This window comes from Pungitius pungitius, chromosome 1 (assembly GCF_949316345.1).
Source record: "Pungitius pungitius chromosome 1, fPunPun2.1, whole genome shotgun sequence".
In the NCBI taxonomy this organism is placed as follows: domain Eukaryota; kingdom Metazoa; phylum Chordata; class Actinopteri; order Perciformes; family Gasterosteidae; genus Pungitius; species Pungitius pungitius.
In genome coordinates, this window is record NC_084900.1 from 15,988,077 (window position 1) to 16,004,246 (window position 16,170).

At 49.5% G+C, this 16,170-nt stretch overlaps 1 protein-coding gene across 1 annotated transcript; it reads right to left on the reverse strand.

Moving 5' to 3' along the window:
• Positions 1-535: 535 nt before the first annotated feature.
• On the reverse strand, positions 536-16,170 carry LOC119221952 (fibulin-2-like). Its single transcript, XM_037478199.2, has 16 exons — positions 14,836-16,170; positions 9,935-10,049; positions 9,426-9,555; positions 8,180-8,363; positions 7,736-7,954; positions 7,052-7,216; positions 6,655-6,759; positions 6,114-6,245; positions 4,539-4,676; positions 3,725-3,865; positions 3,441-3,569; positions 3,202-3,327; positions 2,859-2,975; positions 2,633-2,761; positions 1,665-1,788; positions 536-1,502 (listed from the first exon to the last, which is right to left on the reverse strand). Exons 1-16 carry the CDS (start codon positions 16,157-16,159, stop codon positions 1,145-1,147), a joined length of 3,636 nt encoding a protein of 1,211 aa, XP_037334096.2. The 5' UTR covers positions 16,160-16,170; the 3' UTR covers positions 536-1,144.

The window sequence follows — 16,170 nt, forward strand, 5'->3', positions numbered from 1 at the left end:
AGTATATTCAAAAGAAAATCCACCCCAATTATTTTGCCTTTAAATTATTCTCTGCTTCAACTGGGTCAAAGTTCTACAGTTACCAATAATTCGGTGCACCTTTGTCTGTCGTTGGAGACTCGGGTGCAGGTGAGCTTCCGTCCTGCAGGTGGCAGTGTGACTCTTTCCACGTCGCAGTCTGCAGCTCCACGGACACACAAAAGGACCGCGCTCATTTCAACCTAAGATGCCAAACCAGGGGTGGTTACTTTTATTGGCCCGCATAAAGTGTGCGCGCGCGTGCGTCACGCCGCCTCGCGTTGATGGACGCACGCGCGTGGCGAGTTCACGCGCAAGGTGCGAGCAGGTATGTAAATGTATGCGCGGACGTTTACGGTGGGACATGCCCTGAGAAGAGTGGGTTATATACTTTAACAGCTACACAGAGGGCTAATGTTCACGTCGCCATTTGGAAGCAGCATTTAATCAAAGTTGTAATAATAATTACAAATAATATTCCTTCTCCTTATGAATAGAATGAGCCAATACTCGCCAAACCACATAGGTGTTGTTTTATTGTTTAAGTTAAAATACTTTACAATTTATAAATCTAGCATAGGAAATATAATACATCCATTTATATTGTGTCTGATTACAGGGTTACAAAAATACAGCATATAGAGTAGTATAAAATGATGAAGAATACTTCAAAGGCAAAACAAAACGCAGAAAGACACTTGACTCTTATTTCTACTGTTTGGAGCCACTTTTACACTTTTTCTAGTAGATTTCATTTGCATAATAAAAATATATTTTTAAAGAGAGCTTTTCGAGGGTGGAATGCGTTCTGGATTTTAAACAATAAAAATTAACCACATGCATGATAACAAGTCAAGTGAGGAGTGATGAAAAAAAAAGTAATCAAAAGCTTTTTTTTCCTGCAATTGTGGTGAAAACGTAGACTGACGTAAAGCAGCTTCTCTCTGAACATTCCACTACTCTAACAGCAGCGCCGGGTGAGAGAGAGAGAGAGAGAGAGAGAGACAGACAGACAGACAGACAGACAGACAGACTACTCGAGCCAATCATGGCGGACCGTGCTTCGTGGCGTCGTCAAACAGCGGCGGCCGAAGCGTCCTTATTGGCCACGCCTCCTCTCCGACCGTTAGAGAGAATTGGCTGTGATGAAGACGAAGATCTTGGCCTGGAAAGTGGTGAACGTGCCCTGCCTCCACAGCTTCATCTCCACGTCGATGGAGAAGTCCCGCGGGCCCGCCGCCTGCCGGTTGAGGTACACGGCGCCCGTGTACGCGTTGAGCTTGCGCGTGCTGAAGTGGCCCTCCTCGTTTCCCCGCGTGATGCTGACGATGACGTTGTCCCCCGAGTAGGCCGGGGACGGCCCGATGCGGAAGATCTGAGCCGGGACGACGATGTTGGTCTGGAAGCTGATGTAATAGTAGGTGATCCTCAGAGGGGAGTTTTGACAGTCCAGGTAGTTGGGGCAGGTGATCCTCTCACAGCGCCTGTTTCATTAAAGGGGTGAAGGCCCACCGTCAAATGAAAGTGTCTAATTGCACAAATAGAGTAAAAAAAACCCGCCTCCAACGGATTACTGCGGCGGTTGTCCCGCTACTTCCCCCCACCTCCTCCCTCATATGTCAACGTGTTCGGGTCGCGCCGCTTACGTGTCGGACACTTTGCGGTAGTTGGGCGGGCAGTCAACGGAGAGGCAGCGGTACCCTCCTTGGATGTTGTAGCAGGTCTCGTCCAGAGAGCAGTTGTGGGCCCCCGCCGCACACTCGTCGACATCTGAAGCACACGGTCAAAGTTGAGGTGGCCCGGAGAACGTCAGTACCGGCACAATTTGGGTGGAAAAAGCCTCGCCGAGGACACACGTGAGGCAGAACATTTGACTTGTGGGGGTAGAATACGGTGGCCGAGAAAGGTCAGACAAATACAAAAGCCACAACACAACCGCAAATGGCACAACACAAAATACAAAAGCCACAACACAACCGCAAATGCCACAACACAACTGAACGCCGCAACACAACACGAACGGGATGGGGGATGCCGGATCGTTTAAGAAATAAGTAAAACATGATTCCTGGCGGCTACAGTTATAATTGAACTAACTAACGTTAGCTAAAAGATGCGTGGCGCCATTTAGCTAACGTTAGTTAGTTACGCCACGTTCCCGTGGGCGTTCCTCCAAAATACGTGGGCAGTTACTTAGTGTTTTGGCGTTCGCGTTGTGTTGTGGCTTTTGTATTTGTCTGAACCTTCTCGGCCACCGTAGTAGAAATTGCATAAAATTAATGACATTAGGAAGGCAATCTATCCGGGGCAATACCATTTTACGGTCCGTGTAATTACTGAGCAACTGTAAAAGTACCAATTATATTTATCTGGGCATAACTATTACTGTAGACTTAGTGAAGAGTTAAATGGGCGCTTTTGAACTGGTGTGAGAATGTTCACACGGCAGCTATTTGCTACTTAATTTAGCATTAGATAGATAAAGTTAGCCGACGTTAAACTTTAAGGCTATCCCAAATGTGTTCAAATGTGCGTGTGTGAGGTTGCATTCTAGTGCGTGTATGCATGCATGTATGCATGCATGCATGCGTGTGTGCTTTTTATTGGCATTCACCTCTGCAGGAGCGTCCGTTTGGAGACATGGTGTACCCGTACTCGGGGCAGGCACACTGGTAACTGCCGGGGACGTTCACACACTTGTAGGTGCAGAGGTTGCCGACGCCCTGGGAGCACTCGTCCATGTCTGGGAGGAAGGGGAGGAGCACAAAGCGTGTGAGACCGTGATTCACAAGCCGAATGCGCGCACCGTGTGATGCGTCCCAGCGCCCCCCCCCCCCTACCATCGCAGGTGTGCCCGTCCTCCCGGAGGCGGTAGCCCTGTCTGCAGTAGCACTGGTAGGAACCGTAGATGTTGGCGCACTCCTGGCTGCAGGGGCCGGCCGAGCACTCGTTCACATCTGGGGGATTCAGAGGAGGACGGAGCTCATCACCAGGAGCTTTTTCTTGGTGCGGCTCTCTCCTCGACCGCCATCCCGCCCTCAGCCACGTGTTTCTAGGACGCACACTCTCGGGCATGCTTTCACTCGTGCATTCACCAAAAAAAAGAAGAAAAAACAACAACATACGACCGCATGCACCGACACGTACATGCGTGCTGAATGGCGCGCACACACACACACACACCTTCACAGTTCTTGCCATCGCCGGATAAGCGGAAGCCAGCGGTACACGAGCATCGGAAGGAGCCCGGGGTGTTCTCGCAGGTCTGGGCACACAGGCGGCCCGGGTAGCGCCAGCACTCGTTCACATCTGAGGGGGGAGAGGCGGTGTCATCGCACCGGCGTAAGCGCGCACGCTTGTTAGAGGGACCCGCGCGGAGGCTGCCGCGTGTGTGTGTGTGTGTGCTTTAGGCACGACCCTACCGACGCATGTCCTCCGGAAGGAGTCGTACTGGTAACCCGCCTGGCATTCACAGCGGTAGGAGCCGGGCTGGTTGTGACACAGCTGGCCCTCCCCGCACTGATGCAGGCTGCTCTGACACTCGTCCACATCTACGAGACACACACACACAAATATACCAGTGAAAAAGCAACGATGATGTTCAGCTGCCGCCAGCTTAATTTCATACTGCAAAACAAACGCTGCTAACGTTTCGAAGAGCACATCCATGGCGTCCTTCACGCGTGACAACAACAGGAAGTCGTACCAACGCATCTGGATCCATCGGTGCTGGCGTGATAACCGCGGCCGCACATGATCTTCCTCTGGCACACGTAGGACCCCGCTGTGTTGATGCAGTCGAATCCCAGGCTGCACGGCCGGGCCGAGGCGCCACACTCATCGATATCTGTGGCAGAGAGGGAGGGAGAGAGAGAGGGAGAGAGGGAGGGGGGGATGAAGACGAAGGCAGAGTGAAGACCCGAGAAGCTCTTGAGCCACAAAGCGCTTTCGGGTTGCCATTAACTCTTGTTGTCTCCGTCTGACATTTTCTCGATTCGCTCATTTCTCAGGGCATTTTCTCCTTTCACAGGGGGCGTCGGCTGCCTCGACATGCCCCAGTTCCTGCCCCCCCCCCCCCGGGGGCTAATTCCAAAGCATCAGTTTGAACTGGAGGAGAGTTGGCTTTCATCCACCCCTCTGCAGCCCGTCTGATCGGCTGTCTGTGTGGCATTTAACCCCTCCGTCGTCGAGGAAGTCCCACCCGATGCACCTGCACGGCGTGGGCTACAACGTGGACTTTTTGGATTGTGAAGAAAAAAGGAAAGAAAAAGGACGAAGCCCCCTGTTTGCAATCTACATAAGATGTATCCTGCATGCACAGTGCCACGATTGCACCCATGTGGTTGTTGCGTTTATTTCCTCCATTAGTAAAATTAGATAAAAAAGATGCATTATGAAATGAAACTCTTCAAATACTTTACCCTAAATCAGCTGTACAGGATAGGGAAAGCAGAGCTGGCTGTGATGGACGAAATGCCTGATGTTACATTATATTACAGGTAATTTAAAGTATCCCTCACCTATGCAGTTGCCCTGGAGGTCCCGGTGGAAGCCCGCAGCACACGGAGGTCTGGGGCTGCACCTGAACGAGCCCTCTGTGTTCACACACTCAAGGTCGAGCCCACAGTTGTGGCTCCGCTGTGCACACTCGTCGACATCTGAGGAGAAGAAGAGAAATAAATGAGGTCACGGTGTGGGTGAGTCAGTGACTCGTCGTCAATTAAAACACAGATCGAAGGATATTAGTGTCGCTGTAATAACCCACGATGTGTGTTGAGGCTGCAATGCCACATCTCACCACTAAGTGGCACTCGGGTCAAATGGTAGCGTGTACAGGTTCTCTGTCATAAAGCTTTCCCCGGCATTACTCAAGAAGTTAATCAAGAGGAAAATGCTTGTATTTCACACTGGAATCGTATCTGTACCAATCACCTAAAAGGCCCGGCATTATTTCCACTGGATGAATACGTCTAATGAGTCAAACCAGCAGTCGTCTCCTGCACTCAGCATCAGTCCGCTGACACCTGGGGCCGTCGGGAAATCACAATCTCACAAAGAGCACGACATGCGGTGCACATGTGTGTGTGTGTGTGTGTGTGTGTGTGTATTCAAGCAGGTTTTTAGGATTGTACCCGCTGTGATTCATACAAACCAAACTAAGAATTAGATGAAGTGGATATACTTCAGCAGCTTAGCACGTGTGTTAGCTTGAGTACAGCCTCACAGAACTGAGGGTATGGAGTTTTTTTTTACATTTGGGGTAAACCTAAAAATGCCCTTTGGCCCTCATGCTTTGCATATAGTAAACAGGAAGTCACCACGGTCCCCCTTTTCAGCTAATGAGGCGTTTGTCATAAATCTCAATGATTTTGGATCATTATTTTGTTTCACACGACTTTCCTTATGTCCTTGTGACATTTCTTAACAGAATATAGTATTTTTCTAATCAAAAAAAAAAAAGTTAAACTGTGGATACCCTTAATACGGCTTTTGTGATTTAGACATTCTTTGCTTATTCTGTTGTTATTTATATTGTCTTGTATTGTAATTCATGTTGTGGTTGCCATTAAATAAATTGCCACACAATTTTTCCGTGCATCTTAATGTTGCTTAATTTGTGAAAAGAGGCATGGGAAGAACTTCACTTCAGTCTCCTGGCCATGAACGAGGCGTTTTGTTTTGTTTTCCACCACCCTGTGTGACGACGACCTGAAGAAGCAGCTGTTTTGGAACCTTCGTTTAAACACACTTTCCTGTTTAAATGCTCAATTTGCCTGATTGGGCATTCTTTAACTTGACAAGGAGCTGCAGATTAGCTGCATTTTCTTCGCCCGTCAACCCGTCTGCGCCAACAAACACCACCCCCAGCGCATCTCAAACTCGTCTCGGGGCTCGGGGGCACAATTTCATGGGCCCCGGAAATAATGAGACGCGTTGGGAGGTTTGCGATTGCAAACTCTTCGCATAGCAAGCAAATGCTGCGGGAAAAAAGGCACTGTGGGGTAACATTTATTTTTTTATATTATTCCTCCGAGTCTCAGCGTGCAGTAAAACAAATGCCGCCCTGCTGGTTTGAAGGAGGAGACGCGTTGCACCTTCACAAGAGTCCTCGTTGATCTGGAACCCCGGGGGGCAGGCGATCGGTCTCTGACAGACAAAACTCCCAGCGGTATTCACGCAGCGCTCCCCCAACCGGCACGCGCCCCCCAGCAAGCACTCGTTTACGTCTGGATGGAAAAACAAGGAGATAAAAAAAAAGAGAAAAGGAAAAGTTCACAGTAGAAAGTATGAACAGGTTTTCACAGAAAGGCAGATTGAAGCCGGACCTTCCTCTGGGAGAGAAATTAGGGTCGAGGCCCCCGGGCATAAACATCTGTCACCGTCCTGCGTCCGACAAGCCGGAGACGGACACCAGTGGGCGTGGCTCAACTTAAAAACGCGCCCTCAGGGGACATCCGCTCCAGAGCGGAAGCTTATCAGCCTCACAATGAGCCAGCCACCATTCTCAAGGGAAATAGAGGCTGAACGTGGGATGCAGTTGGCCACATTATATATATATACAGTATATATATATATATATATATATATATATAAGCAAACTAGTCCGAGACTTACAGGTGCGTTCGAGTCCCTTACCCTGACAGGAGCGTCCATCAGCCGTCCCCAGAGAGAATCCCGGGAGACAGGAGCACTGTGGCCTTCCGCCCACCGCTGTGCAGTAATGCTCACACGGCCCGTTTCCTGAAAATAAGAAGAACATTGTTCACCAAGCTGCAGGTCGATCCCTGTCCTGGTCGTATTGTATTTCCCACGTGTCATGGAAACCAAGTTGAACCTGCGCGGATTCTGATACGTCCAACCAGCGAGGACAAATTAACCTTTGCTTCCGTCTCGCCCCTTGCCTTGGCATTTGCAGCACAACTACATCTCTCCGGGGGGGAGGTGAGACACAACAACAATCAGTCTCTGGCAGCCGCCCTCGAAAAAACCTCACTTTGGCCGCATCGAGAGGCATCCCGACCCGGACGCTTACCTTCACAGGGGTTGGGCGGGACAGCGGGCTGGGTGGGAGGCGGCCGCGCCAAAGGGGGCGCTGCTGCCGCCGCTCCTGCCGCCGATGCCGCCGCCGCTGCCGATTCCGCCGCCGCTGCCGGCAGTCCGTCATCCTCCTTCAGTCGGTTCTCCTCGTCCACCGTCTCTGCAGAGGTGCGAACATCCCCGTCACAGGTGCGACGAATTACACTGCGGTTAGAGATTTGCTAACCTTCCGGCGGTGTGATGCCGTATCAGAAGGAAGACACGTTGCCTGCAGACAAACATGGGCTTTTATAGGTGAGCCCCCACACCTTCACTGTAATTTGCTGAGAGCTCTGGCGTTCGCAACCTGTTGAGGCGCGCTCGCGTTTGATTCAAGTCTGGTACATTTCAGACCACCTTACCTGTCAAAAGCTTTTTGACACCAGCAGAGATCAGGGCCCAGTGAGCATTGCTTTAGGAACGGGATGCTAGTATGTGATTAAATATTATTAGGCACTATCAGGGCTGCCAGACAGGAAGGAACTCAAAGGAAACCAGGAAAATAATACACACATGTGCACACTTAGTACGACAAATGGGTTCTTCCTGCGAGGACCGCGGGCCGTAAATCATCTTTCAAAGAGCAAAAAGGGAGTCTTTCTGTCCTGCGCAACAACGCCGCTGGAAACGAACACTCTACCTTGCGCACAAGTGAACGAGTCCTCCTGCAGCGCGTATCCAGGGAGGCACTCGCACCGGTAGGAGCCCGGCGTGTTGACGCACCGGTGGTGGCAAAGGCTGCCCTCGTACATCAGGCACTCGTCCATGTCCTCCGCCCCGCGGGGACCCTCCGCCGCGTTCTCCCCGCCACGCTCCTCGCCGATGGAGAAGGCCTCTTTAGGGTACGGGCTGTCGGACACTGCAGCACGCAGGTGGGCGAGGGCATTGCACCATTAATGGTATCTTAATACATCCAATGAATCCGATTTCAGCTGAAATCACATTGTTTCTATTTCTATATATGTGTGCTTTTTTTTCTCCTGGCAGTGCGCTGGTGTGCGTTACAGTCCCCCCCACACCCAACAACAACAACCCCTCCCTTGGCAAGAAGCATGCAATGCCATTCTGGTGTGTGTGTGTGTACTTTTCTTGGGCTGTGGCGTGGAGCCGACAGCGGGCCTCTCTCTGACGGAGTGCCAGCCGCTCCGCTCCTTCTCGCAGCACGTCAGGAAGACGTGTCTGCAGTGGAAGCCCAGGAGCTGGGGGGCTTCGCAGCGATGCCCCTCGCGGAGGAGCTGCAGCCCCAGAGAGCAGCAGTCACAGCACTCCTGCTGGTCAAAACGGGAGAACATCACAAGGGTTGTTTTTCAGCCACTCTGGCCAGAAATATAATGACAACCATCAGATGGACTTGCCATGAAAATGTTCTTCTGTAAACACAGAGAATTACAGGCTTTGGTGATGCTGACTTGTTCCTCCGGTGCCACAATGAGGATTGTGTATTTAAAGGACACGGCTAAAGAGGAATTATGGTATCCATTGTGACGTTGATGATCCTTTGACTTTTTCTCTTTGCCCCGCTATCAGGCTCTTGCTGTTTTAAGTGAAATGCCTCAATCACATTCATGACCCCATCAGGAGGAATAATAATACCTGTAAAACTAATGACATCCCCATCGCTCTCAGCTGTAGGTCCACCGTGCTTTTAGTGCTAATAAAGCCCTGCAGGGTAAGTATTGTAAACTGCACAGGGGTATATAATGAAACATAGAACTTTAGTCATTTCCGCGGCGATGTATTGTGGTTGTAGATGGCGTGATATTACTTAAGTCTACAGGGGTCTCACTAAAAGGCGATAAAAATGAATATTTAACAGCTGCACTGCGGAGTCGATAATGGCCCCCGTGCTGCGCCTCCTTCTATCCTTCACATAGCCACTGTGACCTCGTGCTTATTGACCGCCGTAATGGCCCTTCGTCCACGGCTGCTACTGTCCAACCCGATTCAATTATCAATCCACGTTTCAGCAATTTCACAAAGGCCAAACAATTGACACGTGACATTTCCAGCCGCCGAGGTCTGCTTTGAAGCTTTAGGACTGTGGGAGTCTTCCGTCGCAGTTGCCACTTAAATCCTTTTACTTAAATGAAATAAGGTAATTGAATAGCAGGGAATTGGCTCCGGGGAGCTGTCTTGAATAGAGAGACTCTCGCTGTCTGGTTGCATCGACATGGGTTTTCAAACTAATGCCTTCACCCGCCGCTAATTCAGGCTCTATTAGGCTTCGTTTCAAAATGACAATGTGATTATGTTTGACTGTGAACCCAATAAACTGCGTTGTCTCTCTGCGGGTGTGTGGGGGTTGGGCGGGGGGGGGGGTGTATCCTTGCCTTGTAGGAATCGATCCCACATTTGTTGCCGGCGTCCTCTCTACACGGGTCTCCGGCCCTGGCTGCGTCCGTTCCGGCCGAGCAGCGGCCTTCGGAGAGGGAGCCGCGGCAGCACTGCTGTTGGCTCGTCCTGGCGGAGAGACAAGCACAAAGGACGGAGGACATAAGGCCTGAGTGTTTGGACAGGAGGGGGGAGGTGGGGACTGGGAGCGAACACAGCAGACCGAACCGCGCCTTCGCCGTCTCCGTGCATTTAATCAGGAGAAATGAGTGTCAGCGTTGTGAGGATTTACCAGTCCAGGCTCTGGGGACCATTCAGTGTTTTCAGAAGAAAAATTTACTTAATGATGTGACTGAAAACAGCAAAACATTATATTTCACATTTTAGCTACGGTGCTTTAGTCAATGTAACTTGTTAATAAGTCTGCCTTTCCACAGAGCCCTATTTAAGGTGATTTATGGAGTGTTTAATTATAAGAATCAGAGCGAGTGTCTAATAGTGGCCTTACCAGCAGATGGAGTGCCTGTCTTTGGTGGGGGGCTGCATGTTGTCGCAGTGACCATTAGCTGAAGCCCACTTCTCTCCTGTCTCGCAGCAGGTCTTCAACAGCTCCTTGGCAGGAACTGTAATGAAACGCAAACAACCCGGGTGCAGCTTTATCCCACTTAGCGCAGCCATGTGTCTCAGAGGAACGGTAACCACGTGAGTTCAGCTGGGGGAGGAGGCTTTAGCGTTTCCCATCATAGATTCCCATCAGTGGGATGCCGTAAAAAACGCGATTAGCAACAACCGCATTTTATCTTTGGCGCAGAGACTTGGAGCTGGATGTCGGGACTAAACGGCTGAGAGTGGCTCGTCCGACGTGTGTTTTTCTTTTCAGACTCCTCGACTCCGCTCTCACTGACGTTGGCAGAGGCAGAAGCATGTAACACAAAACTCCCCGGGACCACCGTCAAAAGAAAAATGGGCCAATTTTTCTTTTTTCGTTACATCCTGTGCTAATCAAGAGCTGGCGTGAGAGAGTGACACATTACCACTTCATTTCAAACAGCTCCCCTGGGAAGAGGGCGAACACATTATCCAGGTTTACGGGAAGCTAATGTATGCGTGTCCCTTCGATTTGTGTCCACTGCGCCACAGTGGAAGACACATCTCATGACACGCGAGCCTTATTGGAAGAGGATTTGCCGGCGTGAAAAGCAGAACGGCCATCTGTTGGGTTTCTCTCCGTGTCGAGTCCCTGCAGAATGACGCATGGCTACAGAGAGACATGGAGAATGACAAACGGTTCATTCTTATGCAACGGAAACACGACAACTTTGAAGAAAACGTACCTAATAATGTGACCTTTTCAACCGTTTTTCAACTTCAACTTTTAAAATCTGACCCGAAGTCGCCTGCAGCCTCTTGAAATAGTAGATCATGTGGAGCAAAGATGTGTGATGGTGTTTTTAAGTGATGACACGGTTTGGACCGGAGCACGCAGCGATGAGTGCGGGGGTCACTCCCGAGGACAGACCACGTCCTCTTATCGAAGATCAGCGTGGACCCCTGTGAGCGCCTTGCGTCATTCAAACCCCCCACATCCATTTTTTTTTTAGGCGGGAATAACTGTGTTGTTTTTACCTGTGCATAACAAGACCAAAGCAGCTCCTCAGAATAAAGAGAGCATAATTTAAAGGTTTGACAAGAGACCTTGAGCCGCACATGGGACCCTTTGATATTTAACTACAGTATCTGTGCCAACCGCGCAGTTAAACAACTCCCTTTGAACCCGAGTGGATGCACATTAAAATACAAAACATATTTACTCTTTCTCCTCCTTTTGACTCCTATTCATTTTCTCCGGTGGGATCAGTTCCTCCGTCACGGACATTCACACAGATTTGCTCCACGTGTGCATTCAACAATGTTTGATGTATACAAAGTTAAGATACGTACAGTTGGTTGCCATGTTTGCAAAAAGGAGGATTAAAGCACTTCGGGAAACTGACATAACCCTGTGACCACAATCCAAAAGAAGTGACACGAGAGGGGAGAAAAAAAAACGTTCCCCGAGTGTGTAATGAACTAGGAAATCACAAAGGTAGCCACGCCCTGAAGCATATCCTGAGTAAAGGCCTGTTGCGCTCCAAATGGGACCATAAGATCACGCTTTTAGAAGACCAACAGCCCTCTGATCACTATTAGAAAGACAGGGCTTCCCCTTGGCTTGACCTTTCAGAAGAAAGTCGCGGCCCGGATGAACTACTTTAGCCACTTTATGTCTGGCTCTTACCAGTTCTCTTCCTGTCTTCACAATGGAGATCTCAAACATACATTTGAGGGGCGGCTGAAGAGCATCCCTGTCATTATAGATTTCCATCTGACTAGCATTGACACTAGATGCTTTGCTCTCGTCGTCTAAATCCAAAACCGGTCACATCACGCTTTGAAAATATGAAGCTTGGAACAACAGCCGAAAAAAAGGGCAACTCTCAACCTGTGTGGAGGTGTCACAGAGCAGTGCGCGGGGCCACTAATCAGCGCTTGTGTGTCTTTTCTTTTGTGGACTCGGCAGGGATTTATCATGCAGGAGGGGGGGGGCTTCATCTCCAAGACGGCCAATTATCAATAGTTTATGTCTTAAATCCCCCGCGATTGTGAGCCAACGTGATATGTGATCCGTCTTCTTGTTGCCTCGATCGGCGTTACGCTCAGTCGGACTTTGATGGTTTTGGACGGTTTATTCCGGTCCAACTACACCTCCGTTGGGCAACATCTGCATCAGAAAGTCAAGACTTTGCATGTCAAGTTGGTTAAGTGTATTCCGCTGCACGCCTCTGAACAAGTAAGTCTCCACGGTAATCTTGTAACCGGTCTCGCGTTGCCTGATTATGTTTTATTTATTTATTCTCAAGGTGGCTCACAAACCAGAACACTGGAAATCTGCTCATTTCTCGCCAGAGGAAATCCATCCGAACCCTGATTCTCGAGCTGATGGACAGAAATAATAGAGTACGATAATATTTTTACAAACCCAATTAGAAGTAACTATTCACTGCATCGGAAATCGTTTTATCAATGAAGCCTGAGTATTTATCTTTCACATTCAGAGGGCACAACATTATAATCACTGTTTGCATTTTATATCTGAAAAACATGTGCACAGCTTCACGTTAATTATCGTGCAGCAATTCATCATCAATCTACTTCTACTTTTTTAACAAGTGGTTTCCTGCATCTGGGGCATATGTTTTTATATTTCTAAGTAAGGATTTTCTTTTGTGGATCGGGGATATGCCAATATTTCTTGAAATGACCCATAAAGGCAGCCTAGATGAACCCAGAGCGCACTATGTTCTTCCAACTGATCCACACAGTAAGTCCCTCCCAAATGCAGCGTGTTGGGAAATCAGTTTCCTCCATTTATGTGCGCTCCGGATTCTCCCACTTCAGTCCAACGTTGCGGGTTTGGCGCCTTGGGAAAGTGGAACGTGTGACGTGTGGAGGTGTGTGCTTCAGACGAGATGATTGCCGGGAATATTGGGAAACCAGCAGCCTGGCGGCAGGGGGAGGCAGTAATCGCGAGCAGCGTCTGGCAATCGAGCCACAACAGTGGCCTCATTCATCATGGTGGGTATTATGCCGCTCACAGGTACAACCCCCCCCCCCTAAGAAATACTACACCGGGTCCGGCCCGGCATCGGAGAGCCTGAACAACCCTCCTCCCCCTCCTCTCCCACTATGAGCACACACTGCTTCTGGTTGTAAAGAACCAGAGGCAAATGAGCAGATACACTGTTTGTGGAAAAAGTGCTTGTGTTCTTGTTAATAATAACTTTTTTTTTTCCTCTCAAACAAAACGTGGCGTTGATAAACAGGAATTAGTCAAGGCCCTTATCGGCTTTGTTAGTTTCCTGCCCGTGTTTTAACATGTCACCAACCCGGGAAATCTCCAATTGTCCAATGACCTTCTGCAGTGAACCAGCACCGTGTCATTACATCGTGCATCCAGGTCGAGCTCCTTTTCCCCCTGAGAAGAACACACCCTGCTTTGACTTCCAACTCAAAACTCTGCTCTGTGAAATAGTGAAGTGGATAGCTGGACTTTTATTCTAACGCGGTCATGGACTTTGTGGAAAATCGCTTTTTTTTCTCCCTGAATTGAATAGAAGAGTTTCTATATTAGCTCACAAACTGTTTCACATTCCACAGGCTAGACTTGAGACTGTAGCCTAACAAAATATGTCATGGCAGATTTTGAACCTATATTCATCAACATTGGTGGTGGTAAAGGGACTTGACAGGCACCTCACCTCACCGTGCATTCAGCATATACATACCTATGGAGGCCAGGTGCTGAAAGGTAAGAAATGTCCCGACAGGTCCCAACAAAAAACAGTGTTGTAAAAGAGGGGTTGTCAGACCCTGGAGTAAGGATGGCTAATAAAATTCCCTCTTTCATAATGTAGTTCAGTCACATGATTCACATTCAGTCCAGTGAAATCCAAATTATTAAAGCAAAAGGAAATATTATATAAATGTCGTGATTTATGAAGAATATCTTGGGGCAGAATTGTTAGATGTTTTGTACTCATGTAAATTAACACCATACTTTGGAATAAGGCGCGTTGTTGTCATGGCGTAACTCATCTTCTAGACATATTAGTAATCAATTCTTTGTCTCTTTCCCCATCCTGGTGCCTGCAGTAGATTGGGCTATTTGTCCCAAAGGGGGCTGATCTGCTTGAGAACATGCTGATAATCACATAAAGGATACGGGCAGGATGCACGACCCCAGAGCTCTCGCCGGGGAGAGAAAATGCAATTTCAGCGCTCTTAAGGGATTCATCGGATATATTAGAAGCACACTAATGTAAATACAGCACAGGGCTTAGTATTATTTGCTGCTTACAGTCCCCCAGAGACATATAGCATTCTCTCAAGTTGAATGCAGGAAAATGAGCATGGACTTAGTATTGTTCTTTGCTCTTTTGAGAAAGGTAGATAAACGTTATCCAGGGTGAACAGACTTTCCATGAACAATCGTTTTTTTCCCCGAACCTCTGCAAGCTCGAATCGAGTGAATTAAAAAGATCGGAAGTGAGAGAAAGAAAGGGAATACGTCTTCTGAAATAGCAACACCTCGCCACAGGCTGAGATTGCACAGCTTCTCGTTAGTCCGTTTAGATCCATCGGTACATGGATTTCAATGTAATGGAACGTTCGCTCTACCGATCCCTTTCATCGTAAACAATACCAACCGAAACTTCTCCACATGCACCAGACCTTTAAGGCAAATACGGTGGCTGGCGTGTGAATATGTGAACGGCCCAATCTAGAGCCGGTGGAAATATACATGTTATTATATTCCATTTCTGCCCATAGATGGCCCTCCATTTTACACACAGTCTGTATCGTACATACCTTCAGCGAACCCCTCGGCGTCCTGGGAGTGGTAGTTTTGGAGGGTTTGGGGTCGTCTTTGAGGCTGCTCACTGTCCTCCCTCATCCTGACCGGAGCTCTCCTGGTGGGACTGAACTGCACAGTGGGATTTGAGGTCTGCTCTCCTTCTTTACCTTCCTTAACGTTTTCTTCTTTGTTGTGGCCGCCGCCATGGCCCTCTGTGCGACTGCCTTGACTGTGTTTCTGATGGCCGGTGGGCCTGCTCCCCTTATTTGCACGGGCGGCGTCCTTTAAGGCGTCCTGTGAGACTCTGCTTGTGCCACTCTGGGGCCTAACGGTCCGTTCCCCGACTTCCTGCTGCGGCCTCTGTCGCTCCGTGGTCACTCTCTGTGTGGTCATCGTTAGCGTTGTTGATATTTCGCTGCGGCCGCCTGTAGTCGTTGGATCCTTGTGACGAGTGACCTCAGCCTGACTGCTCGGCCCTGAATCAGAACTTCTTTGTGTCTCCCCGAGCTCATGTCTCCCGTCATCGAGGGAGCTGAAGGAAGTGGAGCTCGCCTCCGGGTGGGTTGGTAGTGCTTCCGTAGATTCCAGTAGTTGGGCCAGATCTTGGCTAGTGGAAGACGTGGGCCCTTCCAGTCTGTAGTCATAATCCCCTGTGCCAAGACTGGGTGGGTCCTGCTTATACAGCGGCAAAGTGTTTTGCAGCGCCAGCTTGGAAAGCGGTTCCCCGGGACCCGCTTGGCGGCCGTCATGGCGGCCGCTACTGTCTCCCAAGGGGCCGCTGTTCTCGGTGGTCGTAGCCCACGCGGGCTTGTTAGAGGCACGAAGGTCACAGCCGGGGATGGGCGAACACGTTAGGCGTCCGCCCTCATTTGGACAGTGGCAAACCTGACACCGGTCCCTCTGAAAGGAGTGCCCCGCGTTGTACTTCTTGTTGCCGTGGGTACAGCCAATCTGGCCACACTGCGGACAGCCATCCGCGGGTTGTAAAACGTCAACACAGTTGGGGGGAATTTCAGGGCATGGAATAAAATTACAGCTTATCTTCCCTCCACCCGGAGGACAGACACATTCAGTGCTTCCGAAATCCACAAAGTAGGCTCCTCCCTCGGGGACTTTCCCTTTCCGGAAGCCTCCCAGGACACAGTCGTAGTACTGGTAGCCCTCACAGGTGCAGCCTCTCTGAGTGCAGGTGGGACAGCAGGAACCCTCCTCCAGGACCGATTCGATGCAGCTCTGCAGAACGGGACAGTCCACGCCTGTGCAGTCTTTCTGGCTCAGACAGGTGTCCATGTACAGAATCAGCCCACTGAAAAACAATGCTGCCCCCTGAATGTTCATTTTGTATTAAA

Bases quoted from the DNA above. Each gene is read 5' to 3' on its own strand.
- LOC119221952 (XM_037478199.2), bottom strand. From the start codon at position 16,159: ATGAACATTCAGGGGGCAGCATTGTTTTTCAGTGGGCTGATTCTGTAC. The intron at 6,760-7,051 runs GTAAGCGTCCGG...TCTTATTTTCAG, and splicing joins CCCGCCCAACCCCTGTGAAG to GAAACGGGCCGTGTGAGCAT. The intron at 4,677-6,113 runs GTGCAACGCGTC...TCTTCTCCTCAG, and splicing joins CAACGAGGACTCTTGTGAAG to ATGTCGACGAGTGTGCACAG.